Genomic DNA, 22,153 nt, shown 5'->3' with positions numbered 1-22,153 from the left:
TGTATTGTAAATATTTTAGTATTTCATCATCCTAGGAATTATTTTGTCAGGATTCATTAATTATTTTCAACTATGCTAAAAAAAAACCTAAAATAATATGAAGGACGGAATAGCCTAGAAGGATGATACAATAGTGAAATAAATCATCATTATCACATTATCCTTCAGTTTTCTTACTGCATTGCCCAATGTCTTACATCATCTTTCTAGAGATATAAAAGAAGTCTGCTAAGATCATCTTTGTAGGGTTTTTTGTTTGTTTGGGTTTTCTTAGGCTTTCATTGGACACTGTTGAGAATTCAGAATTTTTTACTTTCCACCGGTAAGGACAAAGAGAACAAAATTGACAGAGGAAAATATTTCATAATCATTAGACATATGAATGCAAAGAGACAGACAGTAGCACTCTAGAAAATAAACTTTCTCAGCCTCAGCACTGTTGACATTTTGGGCCAAATAATTCTTTGTTGTAGGAGCTATCCTGTGCTTTACAGGATGTTTAGCAGCATTCCTGGCTTCTACCCTACTAGATGCCGGTCATACCAAGTTGTGACAATCAAAGATGTCTCCAGACATTACCAAACAAAGGTCCCTGGGAACTAGAGGCAGAATAACCCCAGTTGAGAACCACTGCTCCAGACTCTAATGATGATGGTGAAATTTATTATATATATGAAATATGAGCTATTTTATATTAATAATATCCTAGATTAGTTTTCTCAAACACAAGATAATGGTTAATGGACAATATATTTCTAAGGACCAAAAAAAAAAAAAAATTGGTAGTATTTCCAAGGACAAAAAGGAAATTTGGTAATCACTCTCAGTTAGTCATTGAACAGGAATGACTTCACACAATATTTTGTGACAAGAACCTGAACAGCCTCATATTTTTGCAGTATTCTTTTAATCTTTTATGACATACACCAAAATTTACTTGATACCCTTTCTTAATGGTCAAATGCTGGAGGCAAGTGTGTATACAAAGGTGACTAGAAGGAAAAAGGTGATGTAGAAATAAAAGAAATACCTTGGATTTATCATTCTGATTGATATTTATAAGTAAATACCATTTATAAATCCATTTATAAAAATGGAAATGTCTTACAATTACAAAGCAAAGAAGATGGCCATCCTCTCTTCAACAAAGTTATGAGCCATCAGAATTTTCAAAAGTACTGCATTTTGATGATGTAGTGTGCAGTTTGACAAAGACATTTATCTTCAAAACCAGGAAAATATAGGTAAAAATTTGGTTTTACTATATTTAAATTCTTACTAAAATGTCTAAAAAATTGTTTTCCACCATCACATTATTCTTCTATAAGTTATTTTATATTAAAAATATAAACAAAAATAAGTAAATAATGTAAGAGTCCATTGGACCCAGATGATAAACAGTAATGACTACTTTTTCTTGTAAATTGAGTACTCAGTATTTATTATCTCTTCCCTGGGCTATTGCAATAGCCTCCTAACTGGTCTCCTTCCCTCCACAGAACAGCCACAATAATCTTTATGAAACATAAATCAAATTATGGTTTTCAACCTTTAAATAGTTGTCAGTAACGATAAAATACAAACTTTTTACACTGACCTATAAATTTTACATGCTCTGAACTTGACATGCTATTTCTCCTCTCCCTCTTCTACTGGGCATTAGACTTACTGGCTTTCTTCCCATTCTTCATGCCCACCAAACTTATTTTTTCCTTGGGGCTCTGTATTGTTGTCTCCATCTACAATAGTCTCCTTGATCTTATCGTGGATGGTTCCTTCTTGCCATTTGAATCACAAATTAAATATTGTGTTCTGAGAGGCCATTTCCAAATATTCAATCTGTAGTAGCCTCTCAGTCACTCTCTATCACCCAGTGTACTTATAGCAACTATCCAGTATTTTTCTTATTTGTTTATTTGATTTCCCACTAAAGTGGAGGCTCTGTTAGTGCAGGGTCTTTTGCTGTTTTGTGACCCCAACAGCAAGAACCAGACAAAGCACACAGTACATATTTAATAAATACTTGTTGATATGCCAGTAATATTTCTTCATGCTGTTGAATAAATTAACAATGTGTAAATGTATAAAGACCAAGTAGCATGGATTTCTGCTTTCATTTTTCGCTGTTAGGAATATGCGTACCTCATTCTAAAGGTTTATATTTGTTTTACATAATATGGTAATATGCATTCATATTATTCATTGCACAGTTAATATATCTATATTAAAAGGGAATAAATATATTACTTGGAATTATACAAAAAAGTTATGTTTTCTTTTTAGTTTCCTAATATTCAGTATACAGGGTCGTAATGTGGATGTTTCTTTTTTCCCTTATTTTTAGTTTTTAATTTCGAAAGCCTTACAGCAATTATTATAAGGATGTGTTACCACAAAAATCATGAAAGTGTTTACTTTTTTAAAATTTTTATTATTTTTATTTTTATTTTTGATGGGGGCGGAGTCTCACTATGTTGCCCAGCCTGGCTTCAAACTCCGGGGCTCAGGCAATCCTCCTGCCTCAGCCTCCTGAGTAGCTGGGACTACAGGCATGTGCCACCATGCCTGGCTTTTATTATTTTACTGTGTCTATTCTCTTATATCAGAAACATTAATAAATTAGTTAATAGGATACTAGGAAGGGGTCTCATCAGGAAGAGAATTAAATTGTTCACTAGCATCCTGTAGTACCCAAATCTGGTCTTCTCCCTGACGAACTTAGGCAGCTACTATTCTAACTGTGGGTTGGTGGTAATATTAACAAAGTAAATTATTGGATTTGTTCCACATGTACTCTGTCTAAAATTGGTTCTTCCTTATCCCCGAAAATAAAATCTTGCAGTGAGAATGCATTATTTTACAACAGTTAAGCAATGTGAAGTGTATTGAAAATTAACTTTTTTTTGGTAGATCACTCATGAATCTGGGGGCAGAGAAATATAGCAAAGAAAACCATGTAAGATATTACTTTATTTTGCAGAGTAACAGACTAGCTAGAGACAATGAATTAAGAGAAAATGACAAAGAACAGCTCCGAGCAATTTGTACACGAGATCCTCTATCTGAAATTACTGAACAAGAGAAAGATTTTCTGTGGAGCCACAGGTAAGTGTTCAGATGGAGATTTTCTGGTTTTATTTTTTTATTACAAAAAAAAAGAACTGACTTTGGCTGATCTTGCTATATTTTTACCATACCTATTGGAGTAAATAAGGCACAGTTTACATGATTTTTAAATTATAAACATTGCCTTTTTGAAAACTGTGGATATAGATCTATATTTCTAGAAAATTATGCTACATTGGTAATTATTTTGCTCATTGAAGGCTTTTTTTTAAATTCTAAATTCCCGATACGACTTTCCTTTAGGATTTTTTAAAATAAAATTCAAGATTTTTAACACCTGATAGTGATTAGGTTGGTCTAAATATTATAATTTTTCAGGAGTGCCTTTCCATTTTTCTTTTTCTTACACTTCTTTGAAACAATAGTGTTATGCCTTATTTTCACTTATGAAGAAATTATCCTGCTCTTCATAAGTGACACTGGTATATTTAAATAAGTATAATTGTAGTGTATTTCTATAAAAAGTTCATTAAAACATAAATTTTGTCCAATGACCACAGTAGATGTGGTGACTGTATGGTTCATGTTGCATAAATGGGTGAAAAATATGAGCTATATAAGGAGTAGGTGAAAAATATGAGCTATAACATCTATTCATAATTTTCCTTAATTATCAATTAAACTTAAGTGCTTGTCCTCCATTTGGATTTTCCTTTTGTCTTATTTGTCATTATAACTGTATCTAAATAAATATGTACATATACATACAACTATAGTGTTAAACACTGATTTCTTTTGATTTTACAGAAGGCTAGTAATGTAAGTAGTTTGGAACTTCTTAAAAATTGCATAATTGAAAAATTAGACATCTAAACCTTTTGAATAACACACAAAATGTTTTTTATTTTGTTTTATCTTTCCCATGCAGACACTATTGTGTAACTATCCCTGAAATTCTACCTAAATTGCTATTGTCTGTTAAATGGAATTCTAGAGATGAAGTAGCCCAGGTAAATGTGTGTTTGGGATTACTGAATAACTGTTGCACAAACTTGGTATGTCACTCATATTGTGTTCTCTCAGAAAGTCTACATAAATATAAGAGATGAAATAGCCTGTGTTTTAAATTCATTAATAATGGTACTATAGTGGAGAAAAATACCATTCACATCATGTCCACTGATAAACAAATTAGAACCGAAAATTTTAAACAGGTTTTAAGGGTGTCTTTTATCTAAACTAATTTTAAAATCAGACATTAAGACAATGTTTTAGAGAGTTCCTTACAACTTTCTTTGCTTTTTAAATATAATTTATTATCTTTCTCATACACAGATGTACTGCTTGGTGAAAGACTGGCCTCCAATCAAACCTGAACAGGCTATGGAGCTTCTAGACTGTAATTATCCAGATCCTATGGTTCGAGGTTTTGCTGTTCGATGCTTGGAAAAGTATTTAACAGATGACAAACTTTCTCAGTACTTAATTCAGCTAGTACAGGTAAAATGATGTAAACTAGTAAATAATCTTTAATCAAAATAATGATTTATTCTAAATCTATGCAGCTTCCAAAACCTACTACATTAACTAGTTTTATGCTTTTTTTAAAAAATCAGTTTTTATTACCAGTAGTATCTACTTTCTTTCTGAAAAATTTTCTTTAAATCTAGCCATACAGAAACTGACCCTGATTTATTTGATTTTTTGTTTGTCTTTTTAATCACTTAGGTCCTAAAATATGAACAGTATTTGGATAACCTGCTTGTGAGATTTTTACTCAAGAAAGCATTGACTAATCAAAGGATTGGGCACTTTTTCTTTTGGCATTTAAAGTAAGTCATTATTTCCCCATTAAATTCTTTATATATTGTTTGCTTTTTTTAATAGTTGTATAAATATGTATTACTTTAAGTTCTTTTGTTTTTGTTTAGCTGAAAGAGTTTTTCATACTGAAAGTATTTTGTACCAATGATGAGCTTCTCCTCAACTTTTTCTCTTTGAAATTAAATAAGCAGTAAAATTCAAAACTGAATTTTATATATGAATGAGAGCTGAAATATTTTAAAGATTTTGATTCTACTTTCAGTAAAGCAAAATTTTCTAGGTCCAGATTAATATTACTGTAGGTCTCATCGTATGTGTGGATTAAAACATCCCAAAATATGGGGAAAAAAATCTTACCTTGACATTCAGAACAATAATGTCAAAATCCCATGTTTCTTACTAAAAAACAAGCTAATTAAGATAAAAAATATTTTGCAGAAGGTAATGCATCTAGTACTCAAAGTTAGAGGTCATAAACCATATACATTTTTATAAATTTAGAAAGATTTGTGTCTAATACGATTTTTTAAATGTTAAAATAAAAAATGGAAGCTAGAAGCTAGGTTGAAAATAACTTAAATTTGGAGACAGTATAGAAAAGTGTAGGCGTATGTGCCAGAAGAGTCAAATAGTACTCACTGAGATCTTTGCTCCCTCCCTATTCACTTTCTTATTTTTGTACCCAGTTTCCTTTTTTCATGTTTTTATATCTTGTCCTGAGATTAGTGGATGAAAAGTAGTTGAAATAAAACTAAAAACTTGCTTTTTAAATTTACATGTTGAGGAACTACCTGAAATTCTTGATTGTTTTGCTTCTAAATAATAGGTTGGAATCATTTTATTGTTAGTATGATTGCCATACTTATTGGGTTTAGAAAGTGAGTTTTTTAATTTTCTTAACAAAGATTATACGTATACTCATTTAAGACCATATATATACATTAATCTTGCACTATTCTTTTAGATCTGAGATGCACAATAAAACAGTTAGTCAGAGGTTTGGTCTGCTCTTGGAGTCCTATTGTCGTGCATGTGGGATGTATTTGAAGCACCTGAATAGGCAAGTTGAGGCAATGGAAAAGCTCATTAACTTAACTGACATTCTCAAACAGGAGAAGAAGGATGAAACACAAAAGGTATGTGACTCTTTAGTTTGTGTTTGAGACTCTCGTCTTGCGGTGGTACAGGATTGTGTAGAAGCCCAGTGTATATCATGGTCTTTGGCAGATTAGGATTTAGATCCAAGTTCCACTGCCTTTCAGTTGTGTAATGTTACAAACATTATTTAGGCTCTTAAAACTCATTTTATCATCTGCAAAATGGGAATACTTTCTTCAGAGGATTGTGAGAACTAAATTACATGAGATATGCAAAGCACCTATCACAGTTCCTAGAACATGGAAAGTGCCCAATAAATGTTAGTTCCCACTATACTTTCTCTTCCTTTCTCTTTTAAATAGCTTTAAGTATTTAAAATGATTCTTTCTTTATTCTATCATTTATTTTCTCTTAGCAAGGACCCTAAAAATGAGCAGGAAGAAATTAGTTTTTATATTCCTAAGTTTAAAATGGACTCCAAGTCAGGCAGTAAATATATCACACACTTTAGTCTTCTGCAATCTAGATTGGTGTAACTAAGGAAGATGAAATACAGTGTAAAGCTTTTCCATGACCTTTTCCTACTCCTTATCCTTTATTCAGTCTATCACATCTAAATTCACCACATACTAAATTCACCACATCCTACAGTAAAAAGTGACATTGTTCCTCATCTCTAGTGAAATGGGACAAAAAAGTCCCAGTTTATTAGTGAGTTCTCAAAGGACAGAGAATGTAAATTAGCAATACTGAATGAATTTTCCCAATATCTTCATTAATATTACTTGAAGGAGAAAGAAAACTTTAAAAGAAAAGTTACCGTATTGATCTAAATGTCATATAGTGTGTGACTGAGTTGTTTTTTTTTTTGGAGTTGTGGTATACAAGTTCAAATGCAGGATATTAGAAATAATTGTACTCTTTCTAATGTTGGAATTTATGGACAAGAGAGGACTAAACTGCCTTGAAAGAACAAAATTTATTATATTGTAACTGAGCTAAGAAAAAAGAAACTAGACATTAGGTACATTTGTGAATGTAAATGCTCCTCTACTTACGATAGGGTTAGAGTTACGTTCACATCATAAACACATCATAAATGGAAAATATCTTAAGTCAAAAATGGCCATCTGTAGACATGATGGGATGCAAAAACACAATATCCAAAAGAATGCTGGCAGCACAGTACACTGTAGAGTATCAGTTACATACCTTGTGATTTGCGTGGCTGCCTGGGAGCAGCAGCCCAGCATCACAAGAGAATATTGTATCACATAGTGCTAGCCCGGGACAAGATCAAAATTCAAAGTATGGTTTCTACTGAATGCGTATCACTTTCACATCATGGTAAAGTTGAAAAATCATAAATCAAAAGTAAGTCGGGGACCATCTGTATAGGCATTTCTTCTAAGCTGGAGTTTTCATATCACAAATTGGCTATGATACAATGTATTAATTAAGAACATGAAATTCATTACTCAGATCATTAAATGAGATTTTGATAGGGAACTAAAATTGCAGTCATTGAAATAAAAGCAGTTACTTTCAGTGGTTTTGTGTTTTATCATAACAATGAGTTATGATAGAGTATATGAAGCACTGTGCTAACATTAGGCATGTCAGTGATATAAAAAGAAATGCCTTTACATGAAGAAGAGCTACCTAGTCACTGATGAAAAAGAGGTACCTACTCAAAAATGACTAGATTTTCTAGGTATTAATTTATATATAACAAGAAGAAAAAAAATTTTATTATTAAAATTTCAGCATGAAAATTAATTTATTATGAATTCCTAGCTCCTAACCTCTTTCTTCCCCCTACTCAAATTTTATATTTTCAGTAGATGGGGGATTCCTAAAATAAAATAGATACTGCATGATAGCTCAGCAGTCTGGGTTCTGGTTTGAGTTGATTAAAAAGGGATATTTCTTTGTAGCTATGTGCTGGAACCTAAGTATTATGTGAAACTCCACATAACAAATGTTTTTACAAGTCCTTTTCCCAACAGTTTCTTGTAGCCTCACTAGATCTTTTTACCCAACACGAAGTGTGAAGGTGGTATTTTCTGAAAAGCCTTAAAGTAAGGTTATTAAGCTAAGATAGCATAGGCTCCTTAGTTTTTCCTCTAGAACATGGATCAGCAAATTTTTTCTTTAAGGGCCATATAGAAAACGTTTTAGACTTTGCAGGCCATGTGGTCTCTGTCTTAACTACTCAATTCCACTCTTCTAGTGTGAAAGCAGCCACTATGTAATGGATAGGCATAGCTATATTCTAATACAACTTGATTTACAAAAACTGGCAGCTAACCTGCAGGCCATACTTGACCAACCCTGCTATAGAGCCAGATGTCAGCAAGCAGAGTTCTTCCTACAGGAAGGCTTACAGTGCTGCCAGCTCTTGCCTCTCTCCCTGAGTTACGCTGCTCTGTGTTGTAGAAACCCTTCTAATTAGATTGCAGCCAGTCAAGGATCTGGATTCAAAGACTACACAGGCAATACTGAGGTTCCAGTGTGTAACAGAGATTAGTAGTTAGTTTTTATGAAATCAGTTTCTTACCATTATTATGCATTTTACCAGGTACAGATGAAGTTTTTAGTTGAGCAAATGAGGCGACCAGATTTCATGGATGCTCTACAGGGCTTTCTATCTCCTCTAAACCCTGCTCATCAACTAGGAAATCTCAGGTAAGTACTTTCTTGGGAGTTTTACTGGTATATTTAAATAGTGCCTTTTATAATACTTCAGAATATTCTGGATAAAATCTGGAGAAAAGTCAAAATGTCTGTTATAATTAGAATGTCCAATTATATAGGCTTCACTCTCTCATTCTCTTACCCTCAAAATAGGAATAGTAAAATTGTCTTAAGTTCAGAACTGCATTTATTCAGAATGAGTTTTTACTACTAAATAATAGAGTTTAAAACCTTCTATGGCCAGAATTTCTGGTATCATAGGATAATGGAATGTAATATCTATAAACCTAATGATGTATCTCTATTGAAAATTCATATGCAATTATTAAAAAAATTAAAGCTTAATTTTTTTCTTTATATTCCTTAGACATGAATTCCTAAATAAAAATTGAGGAGAAAGTTTTAAATCTTTATAATACTTCAAAAAGCTACACTGTATATGTATTTTAAAATAAATTTGAGGATAAAAAGAATGACAAAGCTAAGGTACTTAGTAAAGTTTTTAACTATTTTAAAGGCTTGAAGAGTGTCGAATTATGTCCTCTGCAAAAAGGCCACTGTGGTTGAATTGGGAGAACCCAGACATCATGTCAGAGTTACTGTTTCAGAACAATGAGATCATCTTTAAAAATGGGGATGGTAAGGAAGAGCATTAATGAGCTTATGATGCATGAATTTAGCTATCTTTTTATACACAGGATATTTATGAACCATGAAGACTATTGAAAGCCATTTAAGGAATACATACACGTGATAAAGTATATAATATTAAGCAAATGCCTTAGCCTTTGCAATATACGTATTTAATCATTGAAAAGAAAAGAAGTACTAGATTTAGAATCAGAAGTCCTGAAATCAGTCTCTAAGTATCATTTACTTAGCTGTGTGAGCATCCATTCATTCCATAAACATTCTGTGTGCTAGGCCCTGGGATTGTAGCAATAAATAAAACAGAAATCTCTGCCCTTGTGGAGCTCACAGTGTAACAAGGAAAACAGGGACATTAAATGAATAATTATAAAAATAAAATTACAACCATGGTACAAAGGAAAAATGCATTCTGGTAAGGAACCATGTAAAAGAAGGTCCTAATTTATTTGGAGAACAGGTTATGGGGGGAGAGGGGAAGGATCATGGATGGGTTTCCAACAGGAAATGACATTTCAGCAATGAATTCTGTTGATCTCAGTATTTTAATATAAACATATGTTCAAATTTAAGGATTCAGAAAAATAAATACTTGAACGATTTTAATTTAAAATTTTTGTGAAATGCTTGCTCACTTATACTGTTACACAGACATGCTTATGCAGAGACTTTAGAAGTGAATTAAAGAATAAGAATATTGCTTTCTGATAGATTCTTTTGAAGAATAAATATAGCTATTTGTTTTCCATTTGAAAACAATTTCATGGCATGATCCTCAAATTTGCATCTGTGGTATTAAGTGGTGATACATATTATTTGAATTTCAGATTTACGGCAAGATATGCTAACACTTCAAATTATTCGCATTATGGAAAATATCTGGCAAAATCAAGGTCTTGATCTTCGGTAGGTAACAATAAGGCAACCTTATTGCCATACTTACAAAGTTATAACCTCAGAAAGTTATCCTGAAAGAGTAAACTATTTATAAATATTAATTATAGAAGCATATAGAGGCATATATCTGTAAAGAAATGTACGCAGTAGTAATTAACAATAGTTCATTATGCTATGGTACTTTAATTTGTCCTCTTACTTAGCTAGAATAGTTAATGAGATTTAGCTAAGTAAGAAGAATTATCTCTAATAAGCTAGTAAAGACTCTACAACTGCGTTTGGAGTGTCACCAGTAGGAACAGGACATAGGAGACACAAAAGGCCTCTGTTTTCATTCAGAAGTTGAGTTTGAAAGAAAGTTTCATAGTATACATTTTCTAAAGTTTTATAAATCCTCTAATCTTGAATCAGTTTTAGAGCAAAATTCATGAAACCAACAGTTTTAAAGTTTTTATCAGTCTTTTGGTTCCTGCCGAACTTTCCACAATTATCAGTATTATCTCCAAGATTCTGTCATACTTCATCTTCTAGTCATTGCTGCTTCCAATAGTTTTTCTTTCTCTGACTCGTCTCTATGCAAATCCATAGTTATTTAGGCAAAAGCTACCCTCTCTGAAAGTACTTTTGTCTATAAGTGGGTATAAGAGTCAAGTCTAGCTGCAACAACTGCATAGATTAGGTAGAAATAGCGAGTAATAGGGGCTTATTTGTATGCCTTTTATAGATTAAGAGTAGCTAGTATATAAAAATTGTATCAGTGACAAAGAGTAGTAGCCCTTTATTGCAAAGAAGAAAACGGACATTTCAAGTAACCTGCTAAACACAAAATTAAGCCATCAACTTCAAATTCTTAACTCCTAATGCATGGCTTACTCTGCTGCTTTCCAAAGACAATTAATCTTTTATGAGTTAAGTTTCCTTTTTTTTGGTATAATTTCCTGTGTTGTAAGAGATCCACATGCCACTACTCCCACCTCCTCCAGCAGAATAGAGTGTAAGAAAGATTGTAGAACTATAAAGAGAAAGGCATTTAACTATATAACCCTGGTAATTACAATATTTAATTGTAAATTAGTGACTGTACAAAAAAGCATCTAAAGTTAAAAGCAAGATCATTAGAAATATTAAGAGTTTTTTAGTCTTATAATATTTTCTGAATATTTTTTAACTTAAGTAAATTTAGCTAAAAATTTTTATTTGAAGTTTAATTTTAAATAGAAAGTACTTAATTTAAGTAAAATCATAGCATTTTTATTTATACTTGGCAAAACTGTAATTCAGACAGTAGTCTAACTCTGTTTTTTATATAGTACGACTTAGAAGACAATTTGACTCTTTAACCTATGAGCATTCTCAACAGTAATAAAATGAAAACAAAATAAGATAGAATGAGCAGGAGTACAACCTTAAGAAATTTCTGTATTTACCAGGGCAGGTAGAAGAAAAGATTCTGTAAGAGAAATGGTCAAAGGAGCAGAAGTATCAGAGTAAGTGATTCACAGAACCCAAAAGAGGGGAGGGATTCACAAACAATTTGTAGTGCCAAATTCTTCAAGGGGTTTAAGAGAATAAGATCTATGGAGAAGCCCTTGCATTTGATGACTCATGGTTAGCTTTACAAACAGTTTACTCACTAGAGTGGTAGGCACAGAAGCTAGGCTGCAAGTAATCAAGTAGGAAAATGAAAATAAGTGTGGACTGTTTTAGGAACTTAAGAAATAAAGGCAAGGTAGAAAGAATGAGCAGTAGCTTATGAGAACACAGAGCAAGGAAAACCATACTGTAAGTACTTGTGTGCCAGTTTGGATGGTAGGTGCTTTTTTTCATTGTCTCTTTAAATTGTCACATCTCCACCCTTTATTTACTACATGTCCCATTTAATATTCTGTGTGATGAAACGGGAAGTACTCTAAAAACATTTGTGCAAGATCCCCACTCATGGTGGTTGTATCAACAGAAGCATTTGTGGGATTATTTGAGTTGTGAGCTGAACTAGCTGCTTTTTTCATGGAACACCATTTTTTGCTTAAAAAATAACTAATAGGCAAGCTATGGTTATTCAGACATGGATATTTGGCAGCCATTTTCTTGAAAATGAACAATATGTGCCTGTCTCTTCAAAGAAAACAACTGTGACGGTATTTATTGCCAATGAGACAATTTGACCTGTCAAGCAAAAATTAGAATTTTGAAAAAACTTGTATCTGCCACTGAACATAACAACATCCCCAGACTTAAGACTTCTCTGATGAAATTGTTGGTAATGTTAACAGTTGTGATTTTTTAGTACGGTATAATGAAAAATATCAACATTTGGAAGATGAACAAATGACCAATGCAGGATAATATAAAGTCATATATGGGGAAAAGATCCGTTCAAAGGCAAGATAGACAAATTGATTTTAATGTAACAGAGTATGCAAACATTATTGATACGGTTTCATATTCCATATTGCAACTTGAGAAACTATTGTCAAATTTTGAAACAGTGTCAAAGAAAAATATCTGCAATTATATGAAAAGACTATTACAATACTAGTTTTTCTACCTATCTGTATGAGGCCAGATAGGTATTTCTTCATATACTTCAATTAAAACATTGCATTGGAATGGATAGAGAAGCATATGAGAACCTAGCTGGGAGCTATAAAGCCAGACATTTAAAAAATGTTTAAAGTGAAAGAGTATCACTCTTCTCACTAATTTGTTTTTTGTTTTTTTTTAATATAGGGGTTTTATGTTTCATAAAAGATGTTATTTAGGCCAGGCGCGGTGGTTCATGCCTATAATCCCAGCACTTTGGGAGGCTGAGGCAGGAGGATTGCTTAAGGCCAGGAGTTCAAAACCAGCCTGAACTACATAGCAAGACTCTGTCTCTACAAAAAAATAGAAAAATTAGCTGGGCATCGTGACGCATACTTGTAGTCCCAGGCACTCAGGAGGCTGAAGCAGGAAGATGGCTTGAGCCTAGGAGTTTGAGGTTGCAGTGAACTATGATGACACTACTGCACCCTAGCCCGGGCAACAGAATGAGACCCTGTCTCAAGAAAATGATGTTATTTCTATTAACATATCATGGTTTGTTGTTTTTAAATTAATTAATAAATATTTTAAATTTTTGTTTTTTCTGTTTTAATGTCTAATATCAATAGATGTAATCCACATAAATAAAAGCTCTTTGGGGTCCTCAGTAATTTTTACAAGTATAAAAGAGTTCTGAGACCAAAAATTTGAGAACTGCTACCCTGCAGTTTTATTTAGATGTCAATTAAACATCTTAAATTCACCCAGATTTTAAAGTAATAAATGTTTATAAAATTTTAATTACCACATAATTTTCTTAATAGTGCTTTTTGGATATACAATAAAGTACTTTCTCAGTTGAAGGTTGTAATAAATGATGGCAGATAATTTTGAGGATTTTTTTTAAAGAACATGTCACACTATAAAAAAGAAAATTAAATTGGATTAAGGCAGTGAAGGTCATGCATGGCAGATTTGTAAATAAAACATTCATGTTTTAGCCTATTAAAATACTTGCTATTTTAAAATTCCAACTTTCATTGTAAATGTGTTGCTCCTTTCTCAGAATGTTACCTTACGGCTGTCTGTCAATCGGTGACTGTGTGGGACTTATTGAGGTGGTGAGAAATTCTCACACTATTATGCAGATTCAGTGCAAAGGCGGCCTCAAAGGCGCATTGCAGTTCAACAGCCACACACTACATCAGTGGCTAAAAGACAAGAATAAAGGAGAAATGTGAGTCTTATTCTTTTCTTCCTATGTTAATTTAAGTTTTTATTAGATGAGTCTTTTAGTGGTTGTGTGTTCCTCTGAGATAGACCAGAGAAAACAATTGTACTTACTTTGGGAAAAAGGGATGTTCAACCTTTGAAATATTTGAGATTATTGTGCTTAAATGACCAGAATTGCTAATAATTTGGTAAAATCCTGTACATTCAGCTTATGTATGTAAAATGTGTTACTATTGCATGTTCTTTTTTAAAAAAATTAACATTGCACATTCAAAACTTTATTTTTATCCTTAGAACTCATGACATGTAATCAAAATTTTATTTCTAATTCATTGTTAAAATGATGATTAGAAAAAGTTAATTTTAATGACATAAGTATTTTTTCACTTTTCACATGGTATTTTTTCATGAGAAGAATTATGCTTTGGTCAGAGAGCAGCTAGAAATTTCCCTAGAAACCCTTGAAAACTTCAGAATCTCAAAATTCCTTAGATCTTTGAACATTATTACTTCCTTCCATAATGTCAGTGATTGTTATTGTTTAAATAGACACTTAGACCATCTTTTCCCAATTTGGCCTGGATCACTCTCTGTTTCCACACTACTCTTAAGGTATTTGTTTCTTCTTTGTAGATATGATGCAGCCATTGACCTGTTCACACGTTCATGTGCTGGATATTGTGTAGCTACCTTCATTTTGGGGATTGGAGATCGTCACAATAGTAACATCATGGTGAAAGATGATGGACAAGTAATGGCTTTCTCTCTTTAAAATGTTTTGATGTTCTTAAACTAAATTTATTAATTTAAGATATTGTATGTCTTCATGTGTCAAACTATAACATAATGTCTTATTTTTGAAAGCTGTTTCATATAGATTTTGGACACTTTTTGGATCACAAGAAGAAAAAATTTGGCTATAAACGAGAACGGGTGCCCTTTGTTTTGACACAAGATTTCTTAATAGTGATTAGTAAAGGAGCCCAAGAATGCACAAAGACAAGAGAATTTGAGAGGTAAGCTCAAGAAATCAAAAGCACAAAATAAAGAATTCTTGCTTCTCTATTAGAAATAATTGATGTTTTTCAAGTAATTTTAAAATAATAGATGTTATATTACCACTTCAGCAAAAACTATTTGAATGTTTTTGTTATAATTTATTTATTTATTTATGTGGTGCTGTGAAGAAAAATGAAAAGGGAAATCAATTTAATTTAATTTATTGCCTGTAATCCTAGCACTTTGGGAGACCAAGGGTAGGAGGATTGCTTAAGACCTGGAGTTCAAAACCAGCCTGAACAACAGAGCAAGACACCTTCTCTAAAATAACAAGAAAAATTATCAGATATGGTGAAGTGTAGTCCTAGCTACTTGGGAGGCTGAGGCAGGAGGATGGCTTGGGCCCAGGGTTTGAGGTTGCAGTGAGCTATGATGACACCACTGCACTCCAGCCTGAACAACAGAGCAAGAACCTGTCTCAAAAAATAATAATAATAATAATTTATTGAGCTAATTAAGACCTTGGAAAAAATAATCCTTAAACTTCATAACACATTAAATGTTTTTTTTTTACTGCTTTTTAAATAGTTGGAGTCTACCTTCTCTATATTGACAAATAATGTATAATGCTTAAAACAACATTTTTTAGTCATATAATTTGAGGAAAGTCAACTGTAATTACCATGTTTATTCATAATTTTCTGTACCATGTTATGGTATATCATTATTCTGTCTTAGACCTTAAAGTACTTGTAGAAACCTTTTACAAAATTCTGCTTCATCTGTAACTTAGTCCTGACACGAGCGTAAGCTTTAAAGGCTTTAGTATGAACCAATTCTACATTTAATAAATACTTATTAAACTCCTGAAGTGTTAGACATTGTCCTAGGTGGTGGTGATAAAGCAGCAAAAAAAGTCCTTATTCCCATGGAGTTTACATTCTGGTAGGGTAGAGGGAATAGACAAGTATTGACAAGGGGAGTGGGAAAGGAATGCTATTTTTTATAGCTTTGTCTAAGAAAGCCTTTCTAATTATGTGACATTTGAGCAAAGACCTGAAGGTATTAACACCATTTGCTCCATACTGACCAAACTGTTCTTATTACTTATAGGTTTCAGGAGATGTGTTACAAGGCTTACCTAGCTATTCGGCAGCATGCCAATCTCTTCATAAATCTTTTCTCGATGATGCTTGGCTCTGGAATGCCAGAACTACAATCTTTTGATGACATTGCATACATCCGAAAGACTCTAGCCTTAGATAAAACTGAGCAAGAGGCTTTGGAATATTTTATGAAACAAATGAATGATGCACATCATGGTGGCTGGACAACAAAAATGGATTGGATCTTCCACACAATTAAGCAGCATGCATTGAACTGAAATGATAACTGAGAAACTGAAAGCTCACTATCTGGATTCTACACTGCACTGTTAATAACTGTCAACAGGCAAAGACTGATTGCATAGGAATTGCACAATCCATGAACAGCATTAGAATTCACAGCAAGAACAGAAATAAAATACTATATAATTTAAATAATGTAAACGCAAACAGGGTTTGATAGCACTTAAACTAGTTCATTTCAAAATTAAGCTTTAGAATAATGCGCAATTTCATGTTATGCCTTAAGTCCAAAAAGGTAAACTTTGAAGATTGTTTGTATCTTTTTTTAAAAAACAAAACAAAAATCCCCAAAATATACAGACATGATGGAGAAGGAAAAAGAAGGTTCTTTTCTGTCTTACAAATGTTCTGTGTTTTGAAATGTGGACACAACAAAGGCTGTTATTGCATTAGGCCTAAGTAAACTGGAGTTTTCGTTAAATTACAAAAGATTGGAAAAGAATGAAATTTTTTTATTTTTCCATTGCTGTTCAATTTATAGTTTGAAGTGGGTTTTTTGACTCCTTGTTTAATGAAGAAAAATGCTTGGGGTGGAAGGGACTCTTGAGATTTCACCAGAGACTTTTTCTTTTTAATAAATCAAATGTTTTGACAATTTGGGGTCTTATCTGCACAGTTTTGGAAGCAGTCACAAATGAGACCTGTTATAAGGTGGTATTATTGGGTTTTTTTCTGGACAGTATTGACAAGGATCTGATTCTTATTTCCCAGGGAAATTCTGGGCTCCCACAAAGTAAAAAAAAAAAATCATCATAGAAAAAGAATGAGCAGGAATAGTTCTTATTCCAGAAGTGTACAGTATTCACCTTAAGTTGATTTTTTTTCTCCTTTTGCAAATGAAATGAATACATTTTTCATGCATGTTTTCCAGAAAATAGAAGTATTAATGTTATTAAAAAGATTATTTTTTTTATTAAAGGCTATTTATATTATAGAAACTATCATTAATATATATTCTTTATTTACATGATCTGTCCCATAGTCATGCATTGTTTTGCACCCCAAATTTTTTATTGTTTGTAGCAGCATGGTCAGCTTTTCTCTTGGTCTATAGATGAGGCTCAGGCACTATCCCATTTATACCAATAACCAGTGTATAACTACTTAAAGAAAACAGATTAAACTTCGTCCTCTTTCCTTTTATTTCTTGGTTTTCATATGAATCCCCCTTCTTCCATCCTCTTCTATAGTTGAGAATGGCTCAGTCATATGAAATTAGTTACCAAAATTAACACAATTTAGACTGTCTTCCTGTTATGCTCATGAATAATACTTAATAATATGGGGGAATAGAAACCATGAACTTTTTACCTTTTTAAGCTATTTATCCATATCTCAAAAATAAAAATAGGACATTAAACCATTTTAACATCATCTCCCATTTCCAAGTAGTCAGGGCTCATTCTCCAACTTTATTAAATACCATTCAAGCATAGGACACATTCTTAAACATTTTGAAAAACATCAACCCAGATGTAGAGGCTAGTGCTAGTCATCACTCTAGAATCTGATATTTTATTCAGTAGTTGAAATGAATGATTAATGTCCTAGGAAATTAGCTTTAGCAAATGTCCAGGTGCCACACCAAAAAAAGTGCAATAGTTTACTGACAGTTTTCTAGATTAGGCATATTATTGGAAAACAACTTTATAAAGAGTGAACATTGTATGCTCTAGTAAAGCATCACTTTAAAAATACTCATTTATGAAATCTGTTACCTATAGTAGAAGTCTTGAATAGTGAACAAGGGACTCTAATACAAATACTCTTAATATCTGGCTATTTTAGAACCCTTAAAGGGGATAATTATTGGAGATTTAGGTACTTCACTAAAGCATGTATATAATATTGCCAACAAGAAAAATAAATTTGAAGATTAAGGGAACTTATTTCTGTAAACTGTCTTGGAATAGTTAAGCAGAATTTAAACTCTGTTTTAAGCAGGAAACCAGATAGATTTTTTTGCAGATATAGAAGATTTCATAACTTACTAAAACTTCACAATTAATATTTTGTGTCATTTAGATATATACAGTTGATATATACTAACATCCCAGTCTTTTCTACATCAGGGACTGATTATAGGAAAACTCAACAAAATGGTACAAATCTAAAACTTTGATGGCGGAAACTGAAGATTTAACAGAGAACTGTGTTTTACCCGAGTGCCAAAAAGCCTTGAGCCTCCTTGCTCAAAATTTATGTAAGTTTTGCATTTTTTTTCACATCAGTCCAGATAGTTGTCTCCCCTTCTCCCAGGACCTCTCCACCATTAAAACACACAGTCCACATAGCTTATTTCATCATTTACATTTATTTTCAAGCATTATTACAGCCAAATTAATTCTATTTGTAGAAGTGTAGACAACTTCTATAAAGAATGTAGATGAAGTGATCTAAGAAAGAAATGAGGGACAGGTAATGCTCAGAAAGTCAAATAACCAAAAATTGAATTAAATGCTACATAGATGACTAGGATCTGTTTCAAGTCAGCAATGACCATAGCCACTTCTAGTTATTTCAGTATCAGAGATCAGTTCCCATGGATTGGACAGTTCCTGTAACCAACCATCATTGTCAGTGAATATGCTGTAACTATTGGCTCTACAGTTTCATTGGGTCACTTGAGAAATATTTCCTTCGGTAATTATTTTGGAGAAAAGAAAAATGTCTAAAGAAAGTAAAACCTAATTTTAAACACATGGTGACAAGAAATAACTGTGAAAATCATGCTTTAACTTTTTACCATATTCTCAGCTATATGAAAACATTTATTTTGAAGATTTTTAGATTGTTGTTAATTTGAAATCTGTTAATCTTATTGTAGAATTTGGTTTTTTTAAAAAAGATGTTTCTAATTGGATTTTTAAAAGAAGAATGGAATTTGGTTGCTATTTTATGATAGAACCTAAGTTTTTTGTGGTTCTTAGTGTCCTATGTAAAACTTAGTGTCAAGGTGAATCAACTTTGAGGTTTTCCCTTCTATTCTGCTTTATATTAAAAGCCCAGTGGGAAATGGGAACCTGGTGAATATATAATGAATTGTAAAATATTTTAATGTGTAACTTTTTCAACTGTGAAACTATTGGTTTTTTGATGAAAACAGCTGCTGATAAAGTATTTTGTGTAAAGTGTAGTTCTTATTAATCAGGAAAATGACGACTTGATTAGACTGTATATACCCTCTTGGATTTTATTTTAAATGGATTGGTGATTTTCACATAGGTAAAACACAGTCCATCTGTATTCTTTTTTCCATCAAAAATTGAATGATTTGGCATTATAAAAAAAATTGTGAGCAGCCTATTTAAAGGCCCCATGGAAATTTCACAGCACATAAACTTTGGTTTCTTAATGATTTTGTAAATCTGTTTAATTCATATTTTGATCAATAGCCCATGCTTGCCAACTCTTTGAAGAAATTTAATTTCCAGCAGCATTTTAAAGCTAGCCTGTTAACTGTTCCTGAATATTTTAAGTTCCTCTTGTTTCTATGTCTGCACAAACTGCAGACCTGGGCTGGACCCACACACTCAGTCCACCTTAAAAAATTGTTTTGATGTCCAAGACATCACTAAAATATTTCAGTTTAAAGATAACATGTGGTGTTAATAGATTGTGGTGCTTCTACTATTTAAAGACAACTTTCATACTTCAGATGTTTTTGAGCAGAATGTGAAGGGAGGGGGCAGAAGAGGGAGGAGTTGTTTGAATGAATTACATTCTTTATATCCATGCAGCTCAGATGGGGCATGTCTAAGAGAAGGCTGAAAGTTGTGAGAGGATATTGTGTATACTGCGAGAGAATTAACTCTTCATCAAGGATAGGATTGTGAAAGCTGAACTGTAAAATTCAGCACTGACAGCATCATCAGATAATCATTCTTGGTGACAGAATAATACAGCTGGGCTGTTTTTGAAAATACAAACAGAAAACCATTTTTAATTATCACATTAAAAATTGTAAATATCTCTTACGCGCCATGGCCTGGGAAGCTGTTTTTGTTTTCTTCTTTAAAACTTTATTTTCACTATCTGAAAAGATTATGGGGTTTAGCTCAAGATAACTATGGTCCTGATAAAATTGGATGAGTCTACCTCAGAAGGTTAATAGGGAAAAATGTAAATGTCATAGTTCAATACTTCTGGCTCTGATATTACAGAAATTTTGCAGATCACTGTATTTTAGATTTATAAAGTCAGAGTTGGCATGCCTCGTTTTTAATGGTATAGAAGGCATTAAGAAAAAAATTGGCTAAAATTTAATCATTGTTCCAGCCATTTGGAAAATGCTCTAATGTGAGGAAGTTCATGGTACTAAGCTCGTGAATTTGGCATCCGAAATTCATTTTTTCTCTTTTCTTTATTATTAGTGCATTTGGTGTGTGTATACTTGCACACATTTCTATTTGTATACACACTGCTTGCTAGCCCTGGTCAAGAGGCATCTTTTATAAAAGATAATAAACAAATATCAAGGTTCTAAAATTCAGAAGAGTTTAGAATTTATTAGGAGTCTCCCAAGTTGGGATGTTAATTTTTAAATAAACATTTCATTCAAGTATTACACTTGATTAAGGTTTTACACTTCCTTTTTATTAGTGGTGTGCATTCCTTTTGCTTGAGTTTAGGTATGTTAATATTTTATCCCTGCTAGTGACAGGTGTGAACCATAAGGAAATTTCTGGCTTAATTTTTACACAACTACATGTAAGAGTTTTAGTGGAGAAAAAAAAGTAAAAATTAGTCCTCTGTACATATAGTGTAGTTAGGTAAATGGTTTTCACTACCAACAGTATACTCCATTCCTCATGTAGGTAAGTACAGAAAAGGTTTTTAAATGCATTTTGCAAGCCATTTAAGTCTATGAATCTATCTGCAACCTTATATAATCTGTCACTACAATTATTTTGTGGTTATGCTAAGAATCATGTATATTTTTAGGTATTCTTATTTTTGTTAATTTTTCTAGATTAGCAAGGAAGCAGAAAACCTTCATTGTTTTATATTAAAATATAATGACTAAACTTAATTCTAGTATGAATTTCTAAATGTGGTCATTATCTATTGATTCCATAACAAAAAGCCCCTTATTAGATTCAATTTATGTTCCTAAGAGTGATTGGAGGACTTGGTCTTCATCTGATTTCTACAAATGTTTTCAGCTATGGAACCCAAGTTTCAAATGAAGTTAAATGGTTTCAGTGTGATTCAGTCCTCAGACTTAATTGGGTTGAATAAAATCTCAAAAATATATCCTTTTGGAGCATAACATAACACTTTAATATCTTGGGGAATGTTACACTACCAACAGAAGACTACTTACTAACATATCAAATGTTTACTTTGGAAGCTTCAACAAGGAGTTCGAACCACCCTTTTTTGGCCCTATAATTGTAGCAATTCTATTTCTCTATATTTTGTCATTCAATGAATTGAAGTCCTGTGTTATACTGCATTAGTTAGAAGAAAAATGTTTTTAATGTACTTTTAATGATGGCCCAAAAAGTATGTGACACAGCAAGATGCATGTGTTATTATATTAAGAATATAGAATAATACAGTATCACTAAATTTAAGACCTCTTCCCAGTCTTGCTTTTCCTAGCAAGAAGTTTGGCCTGTGACTGCACTTACTGTTTGTGCTCATCAGAAACTGTCAATGTCTGCTTTTCTTTAACTTTGCAGTCTGTAACATCACGCTGTTTATTAAAATATATATATATTACTTTGACTTGTGTCTAAACAATCCTTAGTGTA

The 22,153-nt window shown here is 32.4% G+C and overlaps 2 protein-coding genes across 3 annotated transcripts in view; one reads left to right on the top strand and one right to left on the bottom strand.

Moving 5' to 3' along the window:
- PIK3CA (phosphatidylinositol-4,5-bisphosphate 3-kinase, catalytic subunit alpha) overlaps nucleotides 1-16,864 on the top strand; it is a 36,443-nt gene extending 19,579 nt beyond the window's left edge. Inside the window, 12 exon segments of the mRNA XM_012639323.1 lie at nucleotides 2,981-3,105; nucleotides 3,995-4,076; nucleotides 4,402-4,566; nucleotides 4,795-4,898; nucleotides 5,855-6,026; nucleotides 8,570-8,676; nucleotides 9,203-9,324; nucleotides 10,161-10,239; nucleotides 13,820-13,990; nucleotides 14,620-14,737; nucleotides 14,851-15,002; nucleotides 16,099-16,864. Coding sequence (XP_012494777.1) covers nucleotides 2,981-3,105; nucleotides 3,995-4,076; nucleotides 4,402-4,566; nucleotides 4,795-4,898; nucleotides 5,855-6,026; nucleotides 8,570-8,676; nucleotides 9,203-9,324; nucleotides 10,161-10,239; nucleotides 13,820-13,990; nucleotides 14,620-14,737; nucleotides 14,851-15,002; nucleotides 16,099-16,369 — 1,668 coding nt within the window. The 3' untranslated portion in view covers nucleotides 16,370-16,864.
- Nucleotides 16,865-21,780: 4,916 nt separating this feature from the next.
- The window catches only part of KCNMB3 (potassium channel subfamily M regulatory beta subunit 3), a 13,353-nt gene continuing 12,980 nt past the window's right edge, over nucleotides 21,781-22,153 (bottom strand). For both annotated transcript variants that reach the window (XR_001137256.1, XM_012639414.1), the window contains exon 4: nucleotides 21,781-22,095. Coding sequence is in view for 1 of the 2 variants with exons in the window: in XM_012639414.1 (XP_012494868.1) it covers nucleotides 22,027-22,095 (69 nt within the window). In the remaining variant the exon portion in view is untranslated. The remainder of the gene's footprint in view (nucleotides 22,096-22,153) is intronic.

Source organism: Propithecus coquereli, unplaced genomic scaffold (genome assembly GCF_000956105.1).
Source record: "Propithecus coquereli isolate 6110/MARCELLA unplaced genomic scaffold, Pcoq_1.0 Scaffold14, whole genome shotgun sequence".
Classification (NCBI taxonomy): Eukaryota; Metazoa; Chordata; class Mammalia; order Primates; family Indriidae; genus Propithecus; species Propithecus coquereli.
This window is presented reverse-complemented; position numbering and strand designations above follow the sequence as displayed.